The sequence below is a fragment of the Pterocles gutturalis genome, unplaced genomic scaffold, assembly GCF_000699245.1.
Source record: "Pterocles gutturalis isolate BGI_N339 unplaced genomic scaffold, ASM69924v1 scaffold26982, whole genome shotgun sequence".
Taxonomy (NCBI): Eukaryota; Metazoa; Chordata; class Aves; order Pterocliformes; family Pteroclidae; genus Pterocles; species Pterocles gutturalis.
Window position 1 is genome coordinate 21,564 of NW_010111048.1, and position 24,578 is coordinate 46,141.

Genomic DNA, 24,578 nt, shown 5'->3' on the forward strand with positions numbered 1-24,578 from the left:
GTTCTTTAATTGGACTAAGCTGGTTAATACCCACATTTGCTTTTGTATGCCCAAGGGTCCAGCACAGAAATGGTCCGCCATTTATGCTGGCAAAATGTCATAAAATTGCAACCACAAACGTGGAAAAAAAAATCATAATATCCTCCTCACAGGTAGACACTGGATTAAGGTATTTTGATTATTATTAGGGAGTTGGATATCTTGACCTATGTGAGCTTCATTTGCTTGGGTTTTGAGTGACACTAAATGAGCCTTGGGTCCTAACAGACCACTTGGATGTGCTAGCAGTTAACAGTGGCCACGGAGAACAAATGAACTCTTTTTTTCAAGAGGATCATCCCTCTTAACCTGCTCCAACCCCAGAACTCACAGTTTGTGCATCCTGGCAGTGGTACAGGCATGAGACTCCCACCTCTGCCTGGGGAAGATTTTGTCTGAGAACCATTTACTGCTGCCGTTTCCCAGGCTGCTCAAGTCCAAACCTTGTTGTGATAAGTGCATGAAACGGTACCTTCAAAAAGACACCATTCATATCACTCATGCATGTGTAATGTCATTGACACATTGGCCAAGTTAGCGGTTCAAACCTGTTGATGTTAACTTGACAGGACCAAATGAAGGCTCCAGAGTAAAACTCAGTCACTAGCCCAAGAAGCTACTGCTTGAGACGTTGTCTCAATGTACTGAGAGACACCAGGAATGTTCCTCCCTGGAGCTTTTTAATTGTTCAGCCTCTGCTAAACTCTTTTGCTCTTTCCTGAGTCTAGCTAGTGTGTAACAAGTCTCACGGCTGATGGCTCTGTCTGGGGTATGGGGTGCCACGGGCCACACAGCAGCAGCAGAGCTGCATGGACCTGAGCCTCTGTGGGAGGACCTCCACTTTCCTTTGTGTGAGGATTTGTTACGCTAATTCTGTTTTATGAAAGCTGAGCATGTCCAGGTAGACATATACCAGCCATAAATTACTATGGATAGTTTTATTTCCTAAGTGTTGTGAAGCAGTGCGGTAGTCTGCTTACAGAAGCGGCTGTGTTCAGCCAAGCAAGAATGGTGGTTTCTCGCAGTGCGAGTTGTGCAATGGATTCGTATGGATTTGCTCTGGTTGGGAAAAGGTGAGTTGTTATGAGGATAATTCACACGGGTGATGCAAAAAATCCCTGAGCAGAAAGATTCTGCACATGTCAGCGTTAAGTCCCCTAACAGCAAAATGAGAGTCTAAAGAGAGAGAAATGAGTTCCAGATGGTTGTGGTAACTGGCAAGAAACTAATACTGAGGCTGATCTTGAGAAAACAGACTGACGACACCAGAGATGAAATTGGGGGCAGGGTGGTCCAGATAAGGTTGATAACACATGATATATCATCTTTGGAGCATTCCAAGGCAGCACAGTGAGATGAACCATTTGTTGCTGAATTGCAGGGTTCTGGTGGTGAAAATGCTTTTGCTGTGACTGTTCTGCTTTCTGCGCTGAAGGTAAAAACGATGCAGTAAATACCCCACTTCCCTGCACGTGGCCCTCTGTCTGCTCTGCAAGGATGCCGAGATGATATAAATTACTCACTGCAGGATTGCCGTTGTTTTTATCATGGGCAGCCTAGGTCTGTCTGCACCAATTCCCGCTGTCCTGCATATTTCTCATTCAAACTAGGAATTTGTATGGCATCTTACCTGCACTCTATTTTTAGTTGTCAGTGGAGGGTGAGGCAATGTGTGTAATTCTCATTATGGTTAATTTAATCCAATTGTGATGTGGATTTAGAGGTACTTAGAGCCCACACTCAGTTGTGACCTACTGTCTTTTTCCAGTTACTCTCATAAAACAGCGGGCACTGATAATTTTTTCCACTTCTAAAACTAAACACATGCGTCTAAAGCTGGTGAAGTGATTTGGTGCTTGTGTTATGTGGATACCTCTCCTGCTGATCTCTGTAACCATCCCTGCATTGGGAGGGGGGTTCATGTGCATTTTGTGGGTTCATATGTCTTGTGGGTTCACACATGTTGTGATACCTGAGAGACAGCAGCAAAGACTAACGTGGACTGGCTCTGCTCCTTGTGATTAACAGTGTGCTTTTGTCTTATTTTCTCTTTGAACGAAGCAGCCTCCATCAGAAAATTGTGATTGATCCTCATCTGGAGTTTTTTGTAAATATGAGCTATTATAGAAGTCTGCATCCTCGAAATGACCCCCGGCCACCTCAGTCCCCAAACCAGTCCCGAGCTCCCGTCACAGCTGTGGAGGAGACACCAGGTTTGTTTTCTTCATTATATAGGGGGAATTCAAAAAACCCAGAAAGCAAAAAACCACATAGGGTCCTTTTTCTTTTTTGCCTTGTACTGTGACTGTCCCAGTTCTTCAGTTTCTCGCCACCCCTGACAGCCTCGGCTTTTTCCAGATCCGGGCCTGTAAGCCCTCCAGCTGCCGTGCCCGTCAGTCCGGCCTGCTGTGCCCGGTGCAGTTCAATCCGTGCGATCCAGGCCGCGTTTTCTCGTTGTTCCAGGAGCATGAGTGAAGCCTTGCGAGTGGCCAGGGACTCTGTCCACTGTGTTAGTGCTGGTCCCCAGCTCGGCAGAGCATGGAGCGGGTGCCTGTAGTGGAGAGAACTCTCCAGAGTCCGTGATGTGGGGAGTGCTGGTGTTTGCTAGGTTCCAACTACTGGTTCTCCCCAGAGGTTTTTAGAACAGCCACTCTTAGATTTGTCATGGAATTAAAGAAAACTACATCCAGGGCGTACAATGCTGCTCTCCTGCTGCCACTTTTCCTCTTATTTTGGGGTAAGTTTTTGTCTTCTGTGCCTGATTCTTACCCGGCTAGTATGCAGTAACTTTGGGTCAAATCTGTGATTGGCCCTTGTATTGCAAAGGTAACTGAACAAAATGTCACTCTCACAGTAAGATCTGAAGCCTGAAAACTACTTGTCTGGAAGATAAATAGGCATTTCATTCTAGATGTGTTTTCCTTCTCTTTATTTCTTGTCTCCTTTTGTCTTTCTCCCTGTGCACATGTATATATGTATGCATTTATTCACAAGAGCTAAAAGTTCGTGCACTTTTGTGTAATTAAGCGTTCAGCTATTGTGGTAACAATTTTCTCCATTGAAAAGTTCTGAATTTTACAGTTGTGCCCATACAGAAGAAATGCAGAGCTTTATTTTCATTCTTTACGCTTTAGAAATATGTCTAGGCAAAAGAGGAGTGTACCTAGGGGAATATGAAATGTTGAAATACCAGATACCTCAGGTACAAAATGTGGAGGAAGAAGACATCACATGAGTATTCTCACTTAGAAATTTTGAAGAAAGCCAATCCATCCTGAAAGTGCAAGAAGTGATGAGGTAACAAAAAAGTCTGTCCCACTGATGGAGGTTTTTGCTTTGTTTTGCTTTTTCCACATTGAAAACTTCTTTTATAGCCAAAGAATATCTTGAGTATACTGGGATTCTTCAAGTGCACATGAACATGTCTTTGGGCTCCAAAAGTCTCCCTTGTATACCATTTCTTATGCTCCCTGAAAGACAGATTTCTCTGTTTCTTCTGGAGTGGGTGCCTGGAGATCTGCTGGGCCTAGACATCTGTTTTAGTCATCTAGGGATTATAAGGTCATGTCAGGAACATGTCCAACCTTTTACTGGAAAGCATGATTGGGATTGAACCAGCCTCCTTATCCTGTCCTGGGCACTGCCAGGCCAGTATCTTTATGTAAAAGTCCTGTTTGGTTTCCACTGAGCTAGAACCGGAATGATCTATGACATGAAGAAGTTGAGGTAAAGTATGAAGAAAACACAGTCAGTGCCTTTTCTCTGCTGCTATCTGCTGAACACTGCATTTGACATTTTCTTATATTAGTGGGTGATGTTTATGTACTTTTTGTGAGTTGGAGAAAGTTTTCAGCTTTTCCATTGATTCCTCAGCAGTCTTTTTTTTCCCCCCTCTGAAGCCTTCCTAAATTTCCTTTGTTCTGATCACCTCAGACTATGAATATGAAAGTCAAAATATGTTTTGATTTTGGATGATTTTTATTTCTCTTCCTTCTCTTCCTTTTCTCTTCAGCTTCTTTGTCTGGTGCATTTGCTCCAAGTGCCTGGAATTCCTCTGGCCACAGGGAAGCAGCAGGGCTGTCTTTTGTATCTAGTAACCATAGCTACTGGTTTGGAGTGTGAAGCAATTATGGTGGCTTTGTATGGAGCAAAGGAAGGCCCATTGCATGTACCCTATTGCTCAGTATGTGGCTGCCAGAGAGCTGGCATGTTTGTGGGCATTTGAGCTGTTTTCCCATTGCACAGGTAGTTTTTCACTCTTGGGTAAAGCTCTCTTCTGGAACAGTGATTTACTGAGAGCGTTGTTTTCTTTTGGAGTGCAGGTGGATGACATATCTTGATACAGCCAGCAAAGCTCGAGGGAAGTGGCAATTTCCATAGTCCTTCCACCTGCTCCTATTTTGCAAGGGGAATTCTGACAGATTTTAACTGCAGTGAATGGTGGTATTTATGAAGGACTTGTAGAATTTTAAGGCCTTAAGGAAATGCCTTTTCTTGCCCTTGTGACGCATATGACTACTTTTATTTCTTATTGACTGAGTCTACATGTCGTTGAAGCACAGTGGCTGTTACCTGTGCAAACTTTTTGAGAAAATTCTGATTATCCAGATGGCCTGTTGCAAGCTGTAAACACAAGACCGCCCTGCAGCCAGATCCATGCTATCTCCAATTGTTTAAAATGAACTCCAGAGGGACAGTGGTACGGACCCTGCATGTCACGCCAGTTTTACTGCTGCTGTCTGTGTAATGGGCAGAATAGCTCTCTGTTTAATTTGTTGTGTTCTAAAGGAGATTCTGGAGGGCAGAACTGAGTGTCTACTCATTTCTGTTCCCACAACTCTAGCCAGCAGTGAGCACAGTAATTCACATAGCTTTGGCCTGGAAAATGTTTTGGGCGCCTATTGAGAGAGCACATGTGCAGACAAACCTTTTTTCTGGCAGTTTGCTATCTGCTCTAATGCAAGCTCTTGAGATTAAACCCTTTCCATATCCCAGCTAAATCTTACTCACTTCAAAACAGGGGAACAAAGAAATACAATCTTTTCAGCTGTTTTGTTGATTGTCAGTACATTTAAATAAGAATGGGAAATTAAAGCTTGTGACTCAGTCTGATTAACTGAATACACAGGAAACCCCCTGCCTCAGTGTTTGATCTGTGGAAATGGCTGAGAGATCAGAGAATGTGTAAACCGTGAAGGTCAGCTTGGAGGAGTGTTTATTAAGGGAAAATACTGGGGTGTCATAAGCGCAGAAGATCAAAGAGTTACTGTGGCAATATATGCAATGCTATCATGAAACATGGATTTAGAGCTCCTGTATTTCTCCCAGTTGTAGAAGCATGGTAATAGGAGTTACATCTGCATTAAAACAGTGAACAGGTAATGAAAACAAGCTATCCGGCTACTGGTTCTTAATTCCCCGAAGCGGTATTTCTGATTAATGCTGTTAATGCCTCTGACTATAATATTGGTACTGCTCAGCACCGTGGATTGCTGCCCACTGTTTGGCACCACTCAGCAATTCACTGGGCAAGCTGCGTGGGAGAGAGCCAGGAACCGGCATCCTGCTTCTTTGAGGGGGTAGATTTTCTGCATATTCCATAAAGGGGAAACTGAGCCATGTCTTCTTATGCTGGTCTTAATGGAAGTCTAGTGGTCTAGGTCTTTTTAACCTGAGACGATAATGGAACAGGCTGCCCAGAGCAGCTGTGGATGCCCCATCCTTGGAGGGGTTCAAGGCCAGGCTGGATGAGGCTTTGGGCAACCTGGGCTAGTGGGAGGTGTTCCTGCCCATGGCAGGGGGGTTGGAACTTGATGGCTTTAAGGTGCCTTCCAACCCAAACCCTTCTGTGATTCTGTGTTTAGATTCATCCAGCAGATAGCATCTTAGTCTGCATTTTCACTGAAGTATCATTTGTGCAACAATAAAAAAATGAAATAGCTGCTATGGAAAAATGGAGAGGAACAACTTGAATCTGGGCACCAGGATCTTGAGGGAAATCGAATATACCTGACCCTAGTGCAAGCTACTTCAACAGAGTTTCTGATGGCTGGCAGAGGTGGTGAGCTGCTGCAGCACGGGAGCTTTGTAGTTATAATCAAACATTGGTATTTTGGAAGTTTCCCATGCCCACATCTGGTTTTCTGACTTTGAATAGAAAAGCCCACTATTCAAGCAGCTAAAGATGATTGTTACCATGTTGAACAGGACAAGGAATACAGGTTATGGATTATTTTAGGCTAGGTGAAAAATCAGTGCCAACTATTAGCGTTTCATGAGCTTGTCAGTAGTCTTGAGAATTTCAGGGTCTTGTTTGCTGATGCTGGTATTGCTAGGAACAGGTGCTTTGGTCAGGTCTGGGAAGAAAGGGTTTAATCCCTCTGTCAAGAGGGAAATGGGGCTTATAAAGCCTTAGGATGCTTAAAGCCACCTAAAAAGGCCTTGTGCATTCCCTGGACAAGTACACTGAAGGTACTTCCTAAAGAAGGATTTGATTTTATTCTGCCATTACCCTCCATAGCAGATACGCTGTCCTTCCAAAGTTAGCGAGGGTGAGGGAGAGAGAGGCCGAACAGCATGAAAGCCCCTTTTCAGGCCTGCCCTGTCCTCCTTCCTGGTGTGTGGATCCTGGGAACAGGCCATAGTGTGTACCCTCTCACTAATCCTTTACGCTGACCAGGAGAGGGAAAGATCAGCAGAGGTCAGTAGGGATTTACTAATATAAGCACATGCCTTCCTGTTGTCATGGAGACATAACTCTTTCCATTCCTTTATTCAGAGTTTATTTAGTAGTTGTGTTACTCTGACACTTGAGGTGGAAGGGTTCCCTTTCTACCCTTGGCCTCGGGTTCTTTCTCTAGCGGGAAATGTGCTGGGATGATCAATGGGAGCACAACCTGACTGCTAAGAATTGCATCAGGCTGGTGGTAAACTGTCTTTTTTCCAGTTGTGCGTAGGGCAGGTGAAGGAAGCCTCTCCCCACAGTCCTGCATTGCATTTTTGTAAAAGATAATAGTCATAGGGAGCAAGATTTAAAATAGCACGGAAGTCAAGGAACTCATCAACAAATCCATGTGCAAAAGGTACTTAATAATGCATAGTGTATGGGCCATAATTTTTGAAACATAAATAAATAGTCGTAAGCATGAAGCAGTCCTTTCCAAAAGTGTATCAAGAAAACAAGAGAAGAATATGCCCGAGTCCTGTCTGTTGCAACTTGTTTAACAGAAAAGAAAAGTGCTACACTAGGAGATGCAGTGTGTAAACTCTGCTCCTCTGTCTGGGAATCCTTCCCAGTAATAGATCCTTGAGGAGGAGAGTACCTATTCCCTTACTCTGCTTGGTTCATGTCATGGGGAAATGCTGTTGGGCATATGTGTAGCCTGGTTACCTCTTAAAAGCATTGCAGCTGCAGTCTGGCATTTTATGTACTCTGTTCTGCCTTTCTTTCTGGACTGTGGGTAACATGAATTGCGCTGACTTTGTGGGATAGAGAAGCTGAAGGGATGAGAAAAGTACTCTGAAATGAGAGAGAAATGCACTCTGAGTGCAGTCTGAACAGGCATCCAGAGGTGGGTATTTTCAGTAAGTACCACTGACCCTGCTTAGAATTTTTTTTTTTGTATGTTTGTGGAGATTATATTGTTCCATTTGAGTAAAACATTGAATGTAATTTAAAAAAAAAAAAAACATTAATCACTTGTCAAAGTTGTCCTTCAGTGTGAAGGAAACAAGTTAATCTCTGGGCTGATAACCCCAATGCTGCCACTTCCCTGCTGGAATTTTAAGTGACCATTAAGAGCACCTTTAAGATAATCATGGAAGCAGTGTGAGGAGTTAGAAACTTCACATGTACATGGATAGGATGACCATTAAGGGGACCTTGGGAATCAACAATTTAAACTGCTAAAATTAAAGTGGAGGTTCATGAAGGTGTGGCACTGAGTGTCTTCTGGGAGGTCAGATGCATCCCTGGATTGAGGGCATCCATCCTCTAGTGTAGTTTCCCAAGGCTTTGAAAAAAAACTCATGAAAAGCAAAAACAAAAGATAGAAGCTAGTGAGTAATGCTAAAGCAGCATCTCACAAGCGGTGAAGTACGAAAATGACTGAAGTAACACAAATGACTGTGTATTGTCCTAGCTGCTCCTGTGTGGTGTCTGATTCAGCAGCAGTGCTAGCGTCATGTCAGGATGGAGAGGGAAGGGAGGCTCTGAAAGAAGTTACTTCAATGCAACTCATGTTGAGGGGGAAATTACCGCTGAGATTTCACAACACGTGTGAGATAATGGAGAACAGACAAAGTTGAGGGGGTTTGTTTGTTTTTTAAAGAAAAGGACAGAAACTCTGCTACAGCTCTTTGAGAACCTCCTCCTCCCGCACTGTCTTTATCAGTTCCCACAACTCTGCCAGTGCAGTGCAGCAGCATCTTGTCCCAGTTTACTGGAGTAAGAGATTCCTTGGGACTGTCTGGAAGAGAGACAGTGAACGACTGCAAGGGGGATCTCGGATTGCCCAGCATCTCATTAATTCTGATTTCTCTTTTTATGGCTACAAAACTCACTGTTGCAACTGCCCTTGTCATTTTGCAAAGGTACTAAGTATAAAATTGTTAAAGCCAATTATTAAAACAAAGCCTGGTAATGCAGCTTGTTTGCCTTAAAGTGATAAAAAAGGTCATAAAACTCATCTCTTAGGGAAAATCTTTGTCAGCTACCTTTAAAGTGTAAAACCAGACCTTTCCTGGCAGAGCTCAATGAAAGCTTTATATGTGACTCTGTTAGCCTTTGAAGTTCCTCCTAATCCTCCCTAAATGCCTGGAACGTATTCTTCAAAGAAACTGTAGTCTTCTCCAGTTTCATTTCAGAATAGGGTGCAGGATGGTATGACTGTAATATATTTTTAAATGTTTTTTTCACTTACAAACATCACCAATTCATATTCTTGTGAAACATAAAGGAGAAATCCTGAATGTCATTGTTAATCCAGTAACAACTACTTTTGTGGAAAACTATAAACTCTTGCAATTTAGTGACTCCTTTGACATGATTTCCAACATTTTCATGAAACAGCATAGTCTGAAGTGCATGTTTTCATGGTTGGTATATTGTGCAGCAGGAAAAGCTAATTTATTCATTGTGCTTGTTAGCAGTTGGTGCATATCCGTACGCTGTTCTCATCCATGTAATAATCTGTTCCAAAAGTAAGGAATTGTTGTGTGCACTAGGACTGATGGATGAAAATAACAAAACAAGAGCTGAAAACATCATATGTGTTCTTCTCAAGCTAGGTGGTAGTCTAAGTCTTCGATACCCATCTATTACACTATATTTTGTAGACTCTGCCTTTAACTTCCTGGTGATGTCACAGGTGTTGTACTCGCTTCTCACTGCTGAAACCCCCCTTTGACATCACTCTGTAGCAAATCCTGTTCTGAATTGGTCTCATCTGTGGAGAATTATTTATCCAGAAGTTCAGCACTGCCACGGAATGAGTACTAGGGTTATGGTCTGGTGACACAGGGGCATGTTTTGTCCTGGGGAAATGTTCCAGTATTAGTACAGGCATGCCTATGGTACACCAAGAGGGCCTGCTGACTTTGTTAGTGGAGCTGTTTGCTTGCCTTGGTATCTCTCTGAGGTTCAGCCCTGTTGGGTCTAGAAGTTTGTATGCGACTATGGGGCCGTATATTTGTCTCCAAATCTTTTTGTAGTGGACAGGCATTAATGACTAATACAGGTTATTGAGCATTGCGTCATATGATGAACCAAAATAGAGGAGTTGCAAGAAGGTATGTCTGTTGTGAAAGAACTTTGGGAAAGACAGGAAATAGCAAGGGGGTTTGATGTTTATCTTTTATTTGCAAGAAGCATTTAGACTGTGTACTTATAGTGGGAGCAGAAAACTATGCATGTAGCCTTTGAAATTACTGCAGCCTGTCTACGCTAGCAGTGCTTGGGGATTCTGTTGAAATATGAATTTCTTTGCAGATGGAGTCTGCTGAAAATCAGAGAAGTGGTTCTGAACATGTAGTGCGCTTGGTCTTTTTTAAATTTTTTTATCCCAGGCTCTGCTCCTGGCCGGTGGAAAGTGCAGGCCAGGACTGGTTACTCATTAAGCCTACAAAGGCTCATCTCCTGCCTAGTAAAGCTCTTTTGCGAGTAGTTTCCTGGGCTCCCACTCTAATTGCTACAGAGATTCCAGGCAGATTCCGTCATCCTTGTTTTCTGCCTGACTGGGAATCTGAGAATAAAAGGGTTGATGGAAGAATAATGAGATTGCTGGACAGTGCAATGCTCAGCAGCTCTCCCCAGCATCACATGAGAGAGGAAGGGAGGGGTGGGCTGTAGAGATGATGTTGGGAAGAGAAAGGGCTGTCGAAATTCCTGAGCACCCGCCCTCCCCCACCAATGCTCCCTCTTGAAAGCAGACTTAGAAACACTGCAGTCTTGTGGAGGGAGGAATTTGGGGGAGGTCAGGGCAGGGGCAGGCTTTTGTAAACCAAAGTCTCCTATAAATCCCTTTCAGGCCACCAAGCCGGATGCTTCCACCTTCAGGTACAAAGGGACTGAGGAGCTGGTGGGGCAGTATGATGACAGCAAACCACTGACACAGATTAACTACTGAGTGTGCAGGAGGTGCACCAGAGCAAGGCAAACATGACCAAAAATGGTCTGGGATAATGATGGCATGAATGAGAGAATGCGTAAGGTCAGCTGAGAAGTGGTGCTGTGGTGTGTGATCCTGGCAAATCCTTACCATGGAGCATGGCACGTGAAAACAGCGTTTCTCAAGTAGCAGTAATGCAGTGAGGGCCAAGGGTGAGGAGCTGTGGGTGGTGTCTGAGCTGCCACCGGCCTCTGGCCCTTTGTAACTGCCCACTCTGCACCTGCAGCGGTGGAGTTTCCTCTCACTGGCTGGCCCGCAGTCAGGTACAGAAGGCAGCAAAAAGGGAAAGGAGATGCTTACACAGGGGCATTGCAAAGCAAGGTTGAACGCTAGCGATTGCTGGACACCCAACGCTGTGCGAAGTCAGGACTGGCTCAGCAGAAGCAGTAGCTATTTCTCAGACACCATTTGCTATTTCATGAGCTTTACCTCTGCTTTGTGGCCATTTTTCATAGACATTTCCAGAACATCTGCTAGGTTGCAGATTTACTTCCAAGTTTAGATGTTCCATAACACTTATGCAGGAATCAGTCTTGGGGTGTCTCTACCCCACAGCTTCACTCCCATGTATCCTGGAATGGAGCAGAACGAAAAACTGGTATCAGAAAGCTGCAGTGGATGCCCAGAAGAAGCATCTGGGACATTAAGAGCCACAGCCAATGTCTTAAAACCTGCTGTCTGCCTCTGGTTTCCAAAGCACAAATCCTGTGCCCTACCAGTGAGAGGGGTCATTGAATTTTACACAAAGTTCATCTTGTGAATGGATTTAAGGTGGTATGTTTCGCTGCTCTCAAAGTGACTCAGGGATGAATAAGCACAATAAAATGGCTGGTTTGTGAGTGCCTCCTAAAAAACAGATACCTAGTCACCCAACTTAGCAAGAAATTCCTGATTGCTATCATATCAAGGCATGCTGTGTTGTAAATGTTTGATTCTCCAGTATCTTTCTCAGCTAATGGCTAGAACAGCTCCTTGCAGTGTGGAATTTAGTTGGGCAATCTCTGTGATATATGTGGTGATCAGCAGAAGAATGTTCTTCTTTATGGCTATATATGCTGGCTATAACAAAAAGTCTCTCTTCTCAACAGGATCTTCATACTCGGAAAATGACAGCAGCTGTTCATCATCCCCATGTGAAAATGGTGGGACCTGTGAGGATTTGGAAGGGGGTTACCAGTGCCGCTGCCCCGTGGAGCCTGTAGCCTACATGGGCATAAATTGTGAACTCCTCTATGATGCATGCACTAAATATGAGTGTCCTGCCCATAGGATTTGCCGTGGGACTCCAGGACTCCTGGAATATGAGTGCGTCTGTATGCCTGGCTTCACAGGTATTGATTGTAACGTTAATATTGATGAGTGTGAGAGCAACCCCTGTACAGATCCTCGTTTTGAATGTGTAGATAGTGTAAATGGATACACCTGTAAATGCCAAACTGGATTGAATGGAGAAGGCTGCCAAACAGAAAGCTCTGTGTGCTCTAGCCACCCCTGCCTAAATAACGGGACATGTGTGGAGGGTCCTCGGGACTATACCTGCGTATGCCAGCCTGGCTTCACCGGGGCCAACTGCAGAGACAACATTGATGAGTGCGCCTCCGACCCCTGCCAGAACGGAGCCATCTGCCGAGACAGGGTGAATGAGTATAGCTGTTTCTGTGTGCCTGGGTTCCAAGGATACAACTGTGAAATAGACATCAACGAGTGTGCGTCCCGGCCCTGTAAAAACAATGGCACCTGCCTGAATGAGATGGATCACTATCTGTGCAAGTGCGGCCCTGGCTACACAGGTACCTTTCATGCTCATGTACTAGCCGGGTGGTTGGGTTACGGCTCACTGTTCTCATAGTTTGCATGCTGCTGACGGGTCTTGTAGTGTTAGTAGCCGTCCTGAGAAGCTGTTTTACAGCTATGAGACTAAATCTCTGTTGCACGACTCATATTTCTGGAGTGTTTGGTACTGTGTGGGACTGTCTGATACTTGAGTACTAGATATGAAGTAGATGTGAATAGCTCAATATGAAATTAAGGGAGATATACCCAAAAATAGATTTGTTATCAGGAAATGTATACGTAGTGTTTCCAGGTATAACCTGTCTCTGCCTAGCTGGCCTGTAGTTCTTTGTCCTGTCCCGCAGGATTTCTCTGAGGGAAGTAGGTTTTTTGGAATAAGGTGGCTTTTAGTTGGAAATTTCTTTTCCAATTCTTTCACGCCCAGCAAATGTTTTTTAGCATGTGACATAAGTATCTCTTTTTTGTGCCCTGTGCTAACGGTGACTCAGAGTAATTTACACCTGTGAGTTATCTGTGAGGGAGGCAGTGGGGGGTTCTTTCTCCAGCCCAGCTTATCAGAGCGGAATGCAGCTGTACTGCGCCCGTGTCTGCCTGGTACCACCCAGCACATGAACTTTCTCAGCCTTCCTCCTTGTCACAGACACAAGTGTTCAAAGAGTTAGGTTGCTGTGAAGGAATGCTGCTGATTACTGGTGGAATGAGGAGAAGTTACAACATCAGGAATGCAGTCTCTGATGCTGACTCAATTTCTGATAAAAATGAACAGACATAAAGGAGAAAAAGCAGAATTTCTGTGTAGGCCTTGAGATTGCTACTGATTTTGAGTATCAAGAATAATTCTGTCTTTGCAGATCAGTTTATTTTTTACCTTTATGCTGAATTCTCAATTCAGGATTGTGGGATTTCCCTGCCAAGGAACTAATAAAATGGCCCAGGCAGCTGCAGGAGTTTGTTGTGCTCCAAGTTATTCTAATGTCAAATATGAGGCTTTGCCTTATGATCATGTGCTTCATCCAGAGGTTCTATAGCACCAGCGGCTAGCAAGGCCACGTTGTTTCCTGGTGCTTGCAGCTGGAATTTGGGTGAAGGAAGTTTAGTGTGGGTATTGACGGGTTTGAACCGGCAGCTTAGGGGGCCCACATTCCGTCAGGATTAGGATGGCCATGTCCACTGCGTGGTGAGCCTTTGCCGAGAAGGGGAGATTAGATGGATTGGCAGGTGCCACTGTAATGACTAAGGTTCGGAGGTGATGCCAGGCCATGGACAAGTCAAAGAGGGGGAATATCGTGTGGTAAGATAGCTGCGCAGGAGGCCGTATCCTGTCAGGGAAAGCTGAGACTTTGGACCAGAATGCATGACTTGCTCTTATTCTTGACTAGTAGTATTGGAGCCAAGACCTAATTTTTAATAGCATTTCATAATGACATTACTTACTAATATCTAGTATCACTGTAATTAACGTTTTGCACAAAGTACTGACTCATTGGCTACTTCGGCAAACCTGGAAGAGAGACTAAAGCTTCACAATACTGGAAACTAGTTTTAGTTTTGATAGAAGACTAAAATCAGAAACTCTAGACAAAATAATTTTGTTTGCAAATAAAAATTAAACGTCCTTAACTTGTAAGAATCCCACAGTGTTCATGAGCTCCCAGTGTTCTTATGGCAAAATTAGAACAGGTCACTACGGTAGACAGTTTGGGTTGATAACACGGCTTTTGTGATTCCAGATCAGAAGTCCGGGCAGGACAGATATACTTTTCTGGATTTGTAACACAGATATTTCTCTGTTTTGTAACAAAGGTATCAACTGTGAAGCTGAAATAGATGAATGTGATTCGGACCCTTGCCAGAATGGGGCCTCGTGCAGTGATCATGTTGGGTTCTACACCTGCACCTGCGCCCAAGGTTACCAAGGAACCCACTGCGAGGTGGATATCGATGAATGCGCGAGCCTGCCGTGCCAGCATGATGGGGCATGTCATGACCTCGTTAACAGGTGAGAAATCAGTGTTGTTTGGGCAGTTAGATACCAGGGCTGATCTAAAGGTCTACTTAGTGTAACCTGTCAAAATTAGAGTAGAAATCTGTGGGAGGAGTTGGAATTAGGTAAATGTACATCCCAGGGGTCCCAGCAGCAGTAACAGGGAGTGATTTATGGCAATAAGCACAAAGGCCCCTCCCAGCAGCAGAACTCCTAGGATGCTTAAATGAAGAAAGGAGAAGATTCCTGTTATTGTTTCTAGCTGACACATCAGATAGAAAGGGAAGTGGTTTGCAGAGCATGAGCAGCAAAGGCAACCACTGAGGACATACATGTGTGTCTGAATTTACCTTTTCACAGGTGAGGTGTGAACTCAGGGGCTGCTGGGTTTTGTCTGCTCTGTCATTAGTGCAGCCTGTTCATGAGATGGAACTGTCTTTTTCCTCTGCCCCACAAGGGTACGAGGACTGACAGCTTGGTTCCATTTGCTCTTCATACGGGGCTTTGCAGTCAAATTAAGAGCTTATGCATTGGTCTGTTTTGCCGCCCCATAGCTACCTTTGTGACTGCAGTGACACAGGCTTCGAGGGGGACCACTGTGAGTTGGATATCCTGGAGTGTGCCTCTGAACCCTGTCTGAATGGTGCCACATGCGTGGAGGGAATCAAAAACTACAGCTGTGTGTGCTGGCCAGGTAGGTTAGAAACCTGTTTTGCTATCCTGGCATGTATGCACACTGCAATGGAGAGCACGTACTAAATTGCTGTGTCGAAGGAGTACAGAATTAATGATCATACTGCATGGTCCAGTGTGATTTTTCATTGTCTGAAACAGTGAGGCTGCCACTGCTGCCCTTTACAGGCCACCCCAAAATCCAGTTGACCTCATTGCTGGGAAATGCAACCTGATTATCAACTGTAAAATTGTCTTTCTCTTTTCTGCTTTTTTCCATTATGTGTTTTTCTATCATGAGGTCATGCTTTCCTGCAAATTAATTATTTGACATAGTGGAGAGAGTGGAGGACCCTGTGACTCCCTGCTAGATGAGCTGCAGTGTCTTCTGGGTCTTATTCTCACCTTCAAGGCAGCCACAATATTTGGGAGACATTGGGTTGAAGTTGTGTGTGATACTGACACTGATGTCTCCTGACAGGTTACACAGGGCAGCACTGTGAAGAAGATGTGAATGAGTGTGCGACAGATCCCTGTCACAACGGAGGTGTATGCTTGGAGCGATCCAACCAGTCCTATTACGGAACAGAACCTGATTTCCCCAGTAATTTCAGCTATAGCCAAGCAGCTGGTTTCATCTGTGGGTGCCAGCCAGGCTTCACAGGTGAGCTGTGCCGTAAATGTTCATCCTGTCTGCACCTGATAGATGCTGCGTGGTTTGAACAGATAGGAGTGGAGCAGTGGTACCTGTGCAACAAAAGTCACCTAACGACTGGTGTCTGAGAGGGGGCAGCAGCCTGATGCATCAGGAACGTGCTTCTGTTCACACACTGTACGAGTACCGTGCAGACAGCTGTCTGAATGTCATTCTTTGCCCAGCGAGCTGGTCTCAAGGCTGAGGCAACAGCCTGTGCACTTTCCAAGTGCTTTGATGAGTGCCCTCTGGCTATGCAGATGCCGAGGTGGTTTCTCTTTGTCAGTCTCTCACGCATATGGCAGGGTTTATCCCTACGGGGGTAGCCATGAAAACTCCTCATCAGAGGAACCTAATTCCCTGGAGTCCCAGATAACTATTCTAGGTGTTTCCTTGGTGAGCCTGCTCTCATGACAGCAGCTGTATAATCAGAGTGGGTAGGAGAAGAGGGGGTTCTTGATATCTTGCTCTTGGAGCTCGAAGCTCTGTGGATGTTGAGATGAAATATCACGCTTTCCCTGGTTTATAGATGTGTATAAAAGACGGGATTTAACAGCTGGGGAAATTCCCCGGTAGGAGGGGCTAAACAATAATATTTTTGAGAGAAAAATCAGTTTGGCCCAGTATTGCACAGATGGGAATGGTTTAGAAGTTCTGATCCAGCCACTGCTCCCTTTCGTGACACTGGAAAATCGTTTGACCTTTCCGTACTTCATTTTCCCTAATTGTTTCGGTGATAGTATCTATTTGTCAGAGTGCAAATACTATATGCTATAGTTTGAGAAATTCTTTTGCATTTTTAGATGACAGAGAAGAAGTGCAAAAAGTTATGAAAGCAGTTGTCATTCAGATTCTTTCCTTCACTGATGCATGTGTGCACTTAAGATGCCTGTTCATGTTTTCACTTTACAGGGGAGACCTGCTTGATTAACTTTGATGAGTGTGAATCTCAGCCTTGTCAGAATGGAGGGCTCTGCATGGACCTTATTGATGGCTTCCTGTGTCATTGCCTGCCAGGTTATTCAGGTAATGTTGGTGAAGGGGAGGAGGGTGGGGGGTGGCTGGAATTGGGTCCTTCTGGTTAAGGAATGCTGAGCTGCTGCTTTGCTGCCTGGCTGCAGGGCTGGATTCCAGTGCTGGGCAGCCCAGGCTGCTGAGCAGGACTGTGATGAACTGTGGGGAGTGTGGTCGTGGTGCAGCGGGATGCCTGCAGTTCAGGGCTCAAATGCCATGGGAGAATGATGTGATTTTGGTCAAGTAAGTTGATAGGCTATGAACTAGATTTTGAGACAAAGATCAGCTATGTAGAAGAGTCTAAGATCAGAGTATCCTGGAGTGAGAGTTCACTGGGAGAACTGTGGCTTTTTATACATGTACTATGAAGGTGAACAAAGCCAGCCTTAAAAAAGGGGTGCTTAACATTCTAGTTGTCACCAGCTACTAACTGTAGCAGATGGGATCACCAGCACATGAAACATCTGTAAAACATCTCAATTCATCACAACCCTGGATGATAAGAGCCAGCGATTTTTGTCTGAAGGCAGTAATCTGCTATGGTAGGAGGTCAAAAGGTCTTTGTGATGTGAGCAAATGAAGCCTTCTCTGTTTACAAGGGAATGGGGAGGCTGGATTTTTACACAGATGCCCTGCCTGACCCTAGTGGGTCTCGGTTTTCTAGCTGAGAAACTTGGGAATAATGAATATTGCATATCAACTCTGTTGGGAAGGTACACTGCTAACTGCTGCTCAACCTCATCTTCCTTTAAAATAGTTGTTCTCAGTCCTCTGTGTGTTTAAATTCCATGTGTACTCTCTGTTTTGAGCAATTTAACACCAAAAAGTAGTTTATAAGAAGGGTGGTCCCCAGCACAATCTTGTATTTATGTATTTTTGAGGTAGACATAAGCTTTCTGGAGTGTTCCTAGGCTGCCATCTCGTGGGAAAAAGAAAAACCTGAAGCCAGAAGAAAACATCCTTTAACTTCTTGGAATAGCAGGTAGCAGCATTCCAGAGACTGTCTTAGGCCTTTATTGCATGGGAAAGTTTTCAGTTTTCCTGCTGTGGTCACAGTGATTGCGATATGTTGGTGTAAGTGTGCCCAGCTCTCTCCTGGGAAGACCCATTACACAGGTACTTTCACTCCCAGAATCTCAAATCAACTCTGACTTAATACCTCTGTAACTGGGCTGAATGCTTGTGGGGTTTTCTGACATATCTGGTTTGCTCAGGATTCCTACTTTAGGCTAGGCCAAGAAAAATTTGCTTTTGTAGGTGAGGCCTTTGAAAATGGGCTTTCTTGGGCAGTTACAATGCTGTACTCATGAACGGAGCTCTTGTCCAAAGAGATGGTTTAAAGTTTCTCCTCCTTGTCAGAATTCCCACTCCCATACGTGCCCTGTTCCCTTCTCCTCCTCCAGTGCCCCAGTGCTCTCACAGAGTTCAGAATTCCATTATGCTTTGCCGAGCTGCAGATCTGTTTAATCCTTTCCAATTGTTAGTGTGCTCCTGGGCAGAAAAGCTGACAGAAACACAGGATGATGGGCAAAGGAGTGCTAAATTCATTCTGTTGCATCAAATTTGGGTTCATTAGTACTTGAAGGGGATTAGAACCAGGTTGCTCTTCTGGATATTGCTTTTGGTAAAGGACTTTGTCTCAGCTGAGGTAGTTCTGACACATTAACACACTGAGAGGCTGGGAGCAGTCTTTGAGATCAGTGAGTGCGTGTGGAGGAGTGAAACTGACAGGGAAATAATAGCAATTAATCTCCCCTCCTTTGTCAATTAATCCCAGTACAGTCATGCTGGGTAAACAGCTTATTACTTCATATTAGGATCACAGAACAACTTTGTGAAGCTTCCCATAACGTTTCTGTTCAAAACACATTTCTGTGGCAGCTTAGATCTGCCGTGAACGTGGGTTTAAGCTGCCTCCGCTGATTAAAGTGAACTTGCTACTCTGATGAAGAACGCTGTCTTGGGACGGCAGGGGGTTCTTTCTCTATTTTTTTTTTCTTCAGTCTCAGGAATTTGGGGAGTGTTGGGATAACAATGTGAGTCAGGAGAAATTCTTTCTTTGCACATTAACTGCCTCGGTGCTGTCTCAGGCTACAGCAGTGCAGGGAGATGAGCCATCTCTCTCTGAAATGGAGTTGTCGCAAAAGCGGTGCCCCCGCTTCCCTTCCACTCCACACTGCCTCTCCATGGTTCATCAGACCTCTTGACTGGAAAGTCATCTGATCAGAATGCTGCAAGAGTGTATGCTTCAGCCTAATCCTGCCTGTGTCTAGGTGTTAGCTGAGTTTTGATCAGAAGTATCCTCTGAGATCGTGATGCTTGTGAGTGCACAATCTGTTGTGAACTAGCCCTTTGCAGGGATTTTTCTGACTGCAGACAGCCTGAGATATGTCAGCTCACCTTGGTTAAAGACTGCTGAGAGCATTATCAGTGGTGGAGCAATTCTGATGAATTAAATTTGACTTCCTTACTTACCAAAATGGGTGAAGCCTGCCTTAATGTCATCTTTAGAATCGGGCCAGGCAAGTACATGGGCAGAGCAGCATCCCAGAGAGACAGAGGAGTTCCCCTGTGCGTAGGTAAGGCGAGATGGCTGGCTTCGAATGGTGTCTGCCAGGAGAGATGACTTCAGGATGTCAGATAGTAGACCAGATTCAGTGTGTTGATTTTACATAAAACGCTTATCAGCAGTGTTTATTATTTTCAGTGATAATGGATTTGCTTGCCAGGGGCCACTGCTTGCAGTATGTGCCCTGCCGTGTACACTGCAGGCAAACCAAAGCTCCCTTTCCTGGCTTTAATGGAAGGAAAGCTCTTGAGACTAGGATGCGTGTCTCTGAAGCCTGGAAAGAAATTCCTAAATTTCTGGTGCTCATTTACCAACACAATGAGGAAGTTGCTGATCTCTATCTAAAGAACATGTGTGAAATTTGGAAATTTCTATCCAAAGTTCACTCTCCATTTTGTGACATTTTTCTGCTAAGAACCCTTTGACATATTTAGTGTTTTTATCTTGATCTCCTCCAAGAAGTTTTACAAATGATTAGGAACAAAATAATTCTCTGAATTTAAACCCCATGACTGAATCTTGTAACTTGCATGATTGCCAGTGTGTAAGAATGGGGAATTAAAAACTTTAGAAAATGGTTCATCTGATCCTTTTAATTTCTTTAGAATCCTCCAGTTTCACAGAACCTAAGCAGTTACTCCTCAGCTGTGTGTAGTTTGAGACACATGTTCAGTGGTCCACCATTTTGGCATGTAAGAGGTCTTAGTTAAGTATTTTATCTTGCATATTTATGTACTATTTAGAATTGTCATGACTGCATTTTTTCCATCCTCATCCTGTCTCTAAGAGAACCCTAGTCTGTATATATCCTGAAACTGGTCCTGGGAAAAGAAGCAATCATCTAATTAGCAATATTTTATGAAATGAATTTGAGAAAATGGGGAGGGGGATCACAATCTGTGCTGACTTATGCTGCAGGAATCTGGGTACAATTTCCAATCAGCAGTACACACATAGACACTGTGTGTGTGTGTAAATATATATGTGTGTGTGTGTGTCTATAAATTAAAATATGGATTTTTTTAAAAGGGTTTAACATTCTCCAGTCTTCACAGTTTTCATACTTTATTGTTGAAGTAGGTGGTTGAAGGGACACAAGCTACCCACTTGTTTTGAACAATAACAGAACAGTCACACTAGCTAACACAGACAGCATTTACAGTCAGTGCTGGGATAGGTCAGTGCGTGCGTAGCACCCAGGTGTGACTATCTGAGAAGCTTTGACTCCAAAAAGATACTCACCATATTCCTCCCACTTAAAATATCTGTAAAACTGACTGGCATGTTTGGATTCAGTGGAGTGAAGAAAGTAAAATAGCTCCAAGAGTTGTTGGAATGCTTTCTTTTAATATCTTAAAGGGATGCTGCTAATGCAGATGCCAGGCTCTGACATGTGGGAGTTCTTGTTTGCTTGGACCTGACATTGGTACTGACAGAGACTCCAGGTTTGGGGAAGAGCTTTCTCTGGGTTCCTTACAACATGAAACTACAATTCTGCCTCCAGGAACATTACAATATGAAAGTAACCACATTTGAAAAAAAAAAAACAAAAAAACCAACCCAACAAACACGCACACACACACACAAAAAAAACCCACAGAGAAAAAACCTGAGATTGCAACAGCTAATTTTATAAGGTTGCTAATGAAAAAAGAGAGTTTTCATTCTGCAGTCCCACGTTTGAACCTGTACAGTCAGCATAATGCAGAGATTTTCCTTCCGTTCAGTTTGACTTCAGAGAAACAGATCATGTTAATTAAAACTTGAGACTTTTCTTGATGAATATTGCGGAGAGGAAATGCTTGTGCTCACAGATGCACAGAATAGGGCACACGGAGGAAGGAAACCGCCTGAAGTGTGGGTCGCTGCTGGAGTCAGTACTGAGCGTACAGCAGGGCGCGGGTTGCACTCTGCATTTGGAATTCTCCTCGTTCATACGGTTTGGATATTACACAGTGGTGGAAATGCGGCTTTTTGGCTTAGCCTATAAAAAGAAAAATCCATATTGTGACCTTATTCATTGAATTTGGCAGATTCACCTGGGAGGCAGCAAGGGCAAGAGATTGTCTCTTGACTTTTTACTGTTGGAGCTAATGCCGTGGATCCTGCAGGGCATTACTGTAATGCACCGAGTGCGAATACGCTGTGAGCGCGCATTCTTCATGTCAGCGCTGACAGGGGCCAGCTGGGGAGGTTTAGAGCAGGGCTGGATTAGATCTCACTGCCGCGCAGGTCTCTGCTATATTGGCTGGTTTCATCTCCAATCCTTTTTTGTCTGACTGGCATCGCGGAGCGCTTGAACGCATTCTGCTCTTTTGGACCAGCCTTTTTTGTCATTCCTCCACCCCATTCACCCCCATTTTTTTCCCCTTTACTGTCACAAATGTCCACAAGGAGTCGGCCATGAAATCTGTGCTGATTGGCGTGATCCTGAAGGGAGTTTTTCTGCTAGCAGGTAATGAGATCTGTACAGTAATTGCAGTGTGTCCTGAATGTTTGCGTGCCTGCCCAGGGCAGGGAGCTGATTGTGGGATTAGTGGTAGCCGGAAGAATGTTTTTATTTTGAAGAGACCTAAAGTTTTGTTATGGAAACTTTAGAGCAAGGAATTTCCTTGTTGCTGCAAGATGAACGCGGACCGTCAGCGTGCTCTGTGTGCATCTTTGCTACAATTCCGCCCTGCTCTGTGCAGTTGTCAAATCCGAGGTGTCCCAAGGCACGGGTCCTTGTTTTGTACTCACCTGTAAACACGCAGATCTCTCCTTGGTAGTTCTGTAAAACGTTAGTTTTGCGTTTTACGGATGTTTTCTCCGTTTTCCTTTTTCCTTTACTGATTTAAAACTCCTCTATTGAGAAGTAGGTTTTGTTTTAACTCAGAGGACAAACCTTTGCTGGCCCGTGCACCCCTCCTTCTCCTCCCCCCATCTCCCCAGCAATGGTGCACGGTGGGAGAGAGGTCAAAGCAGTGTGTTGCCATGGAAATGGCAGTAATTGTGCAAATGTAATTGTGTCGGTGTCCGTTAGTTGCGGCTAATTCTCTCTCTCCCCCCTCTCTCCCTCCCTTCCTTTCTTCTTTTGATAATAATAATAGGAACCCTAATTAGGATGCAGCAGGGAAAGGTTGCTAGGAATTCAGCTGTCTTGCGGGAGAGGGCAAGCCGGCGCTGGCCGGGGAGCCCCACTGAACTCGCGTGTTTCAAGATTGGGCCCATGAATAGACCTCATCCTTCAAGTTCTTTTGGTGTATGACAGCTAAATTAGCATATCGCTCTTTATGTGTGCTGATTCTTTTTATCTATCTGTTGAAGTACATGATTCGTACACTATACAATGAATCTTTGCTTATTAATAGCAGTCAGTAAATCGTTACCTTCAGCCAGGGACTGGCGAGCTGTTGAGCTGTGTGGATTTCAGTAACACTTGCATCTGTGAGACAAGACTGTTCTCGCCACATTGGTGACATTTAGAACCTAGTGAATAGACTTGCGTTTGAAAATACTGCGGGAATGTTAAAGCTCAGGGACTTCTGAGTGTGTTTCTGACCCAGCCCCTGTGGGTTGTTAGCTCGGGACTGTTAGCTTAAACACTGCTAAATTATCCGGAATGTTTGAAAAAACTTGTCTTCTGCTAGCGGCCTTTTAAATAACACTTGTCTGATTTTCAGATAACAGGTTCCACTGATTTGCCTGTGTTAGTCTTTAGCTAGATAAGGAACTCATTAAACATTCTGAAGTCTCCTAATGATGTAAGGGATCAGATTGGCAACATTGCTCTTACTATTGATAGTTCAAATAATAGTAAACATTTGAGGGAACAGAGAGGACTAGTAAGAGTAATCTGGTTTTGTCAAATGGAGTAGCCTCCCCCCCCCTTATTAAAAATACACCTGAAACAGGATGCCTAAATTAGGTGTTGTTTCAGAGGCCCTTTCCTTCTGCTGTTTTACTCCTGTGAAGGCTGGCTGTTTGGTGGCAGAAACAATGACAGGGGTAAAGATGATGCTTGTGGTTTTGGTTCCTCTCTTTCTGCTGCTGAACATTTCCTCTGCCTGTTTGTGAGCTGTGAGGTTAGACAGCAGTGTGTAAAGACCTGAAGTGTCAGCATATTCTTTTCACCCATTTAAAACAAATAATCTAAGAAATCAAACCAGCTGCATCCCATGGGAAAGCCTGGTGTTTAATTAGCCACCAGCCTGGGGTTGTGCACTCACCGTAGGGACTAATTTGCCACCTGGTGTGAAGCACTGGCCCCACAGGTGTCAGCTGGGGCCGGGAACAGCCCAGGCAGGTGTCCCTGCTGCTGCTCAATGGAGAGAGCGCTGGCCGGAGGCCGTGGTCAGGCCAGGAAGGTGATAAGGAAAATGGGGCTCTCCACCCTGCCTCCCAGCCTTCTCAGAAATGCAAAAATTCCTGGCATCTCTGCTTTTGTTATCCAAACCAATGCTATCTTCTCCTCATTGCCCTGGTAAATACCAACTGCTCTGATCTGAAATGAGCAGCATCTCAAGGATTTGGGACTATACCAAAACTATCTTTCTGATGCCATTCAACAGCCTCTCCCCTTCAGTGTGACTGCAAACTTGGCTCTTACAGATTTGAGCGCCCTCCATTCCGCTGATAACTCAAACCCCACTCCACATAGTTCTACTGCTCTACTGATTTTTCTTAATTCCAGTTGAAGTCTTCCCATTTTATCCCAGACGGGGATTCTCCAGGCTCAGTGATGTCCATTATACTGTATTTATTCCAGCACATTTCCTTCAAGGGTGGCCATAGCTTTGTGCTGAAATCTGAATTCTTAATTCCTTGCTGCTTCCTTTAGAGGTAGGATCACACCCCGGGTTCTGTGTGCTGAGCAAGCCCAGCATTAGTCGCTGGAGAAAAAAGGCTGTGCTGCGGTAGTATTAGCAACTCTGAATCTGTCCCTCAGCTGAGCTCTTCTTCAAGGTGGATGTTATTGGCCAATTTCAGTGCTTTTCAGGGTGCTAGACATTTGTGTAAGGCTGCCTGTGAGGCTTGCTGGGCAGGAGGGGGGACAAACCATCACCACATATGTTCAAGAAGCCTGTATCTTTGCTAAGTTGTTTTTTTTTGTCACACGTCAAGTCCAGCTCCAGTGCTCCCAGTGCCCCATCTCCCCTCATATCT

The 24,578-nt window shown here is 44.5% G+C and overlaps 1 protein-coding gene across 1 annotated transcript in view; it reads left to right on the plus strand.

The window, feature by feature from the left end:
* The first annotated feature begins 2,586 nt into the window (after positions 1 to 2,586).
* Positions 2,587 to 24,578, plus strand: part of LOC104461889 (protein crumbs homolog 2-like) — a 32,517-nt gene continuing 10,525 nt past the window's right edge. The window contains exons 1-6 of the mRNA XM_010073630.1: positions 2,587 to 2,776; positions 11,795 to 12,496; positions 14,304 to 14,499; positions 15,039 to 15,178; positions 15,638 to 15,820; positions 16,763 to 16,876. Of these exons, the coding sequence (XP_010071932.1) occupies positions 2,704 to 2,776; positions 11,795 to 12,496; positions 14,304 to 14,499; positions 15,039 to 15,178; positions 15,638 to 15,820; positions 16,763 to 16,876 (1,408 nt within the window). The 5' untranslated portion in view covers positions 2,587 to 2,703. The remainder of the gene's footprint in view (positions 2,777 to 11,794; positions 12,497 to 14,303; positions 14,500 to 15,038; positions 15,179 to 15,637; positions 15,821 to 16,762; positions 16,877 to 24,578) is intronic.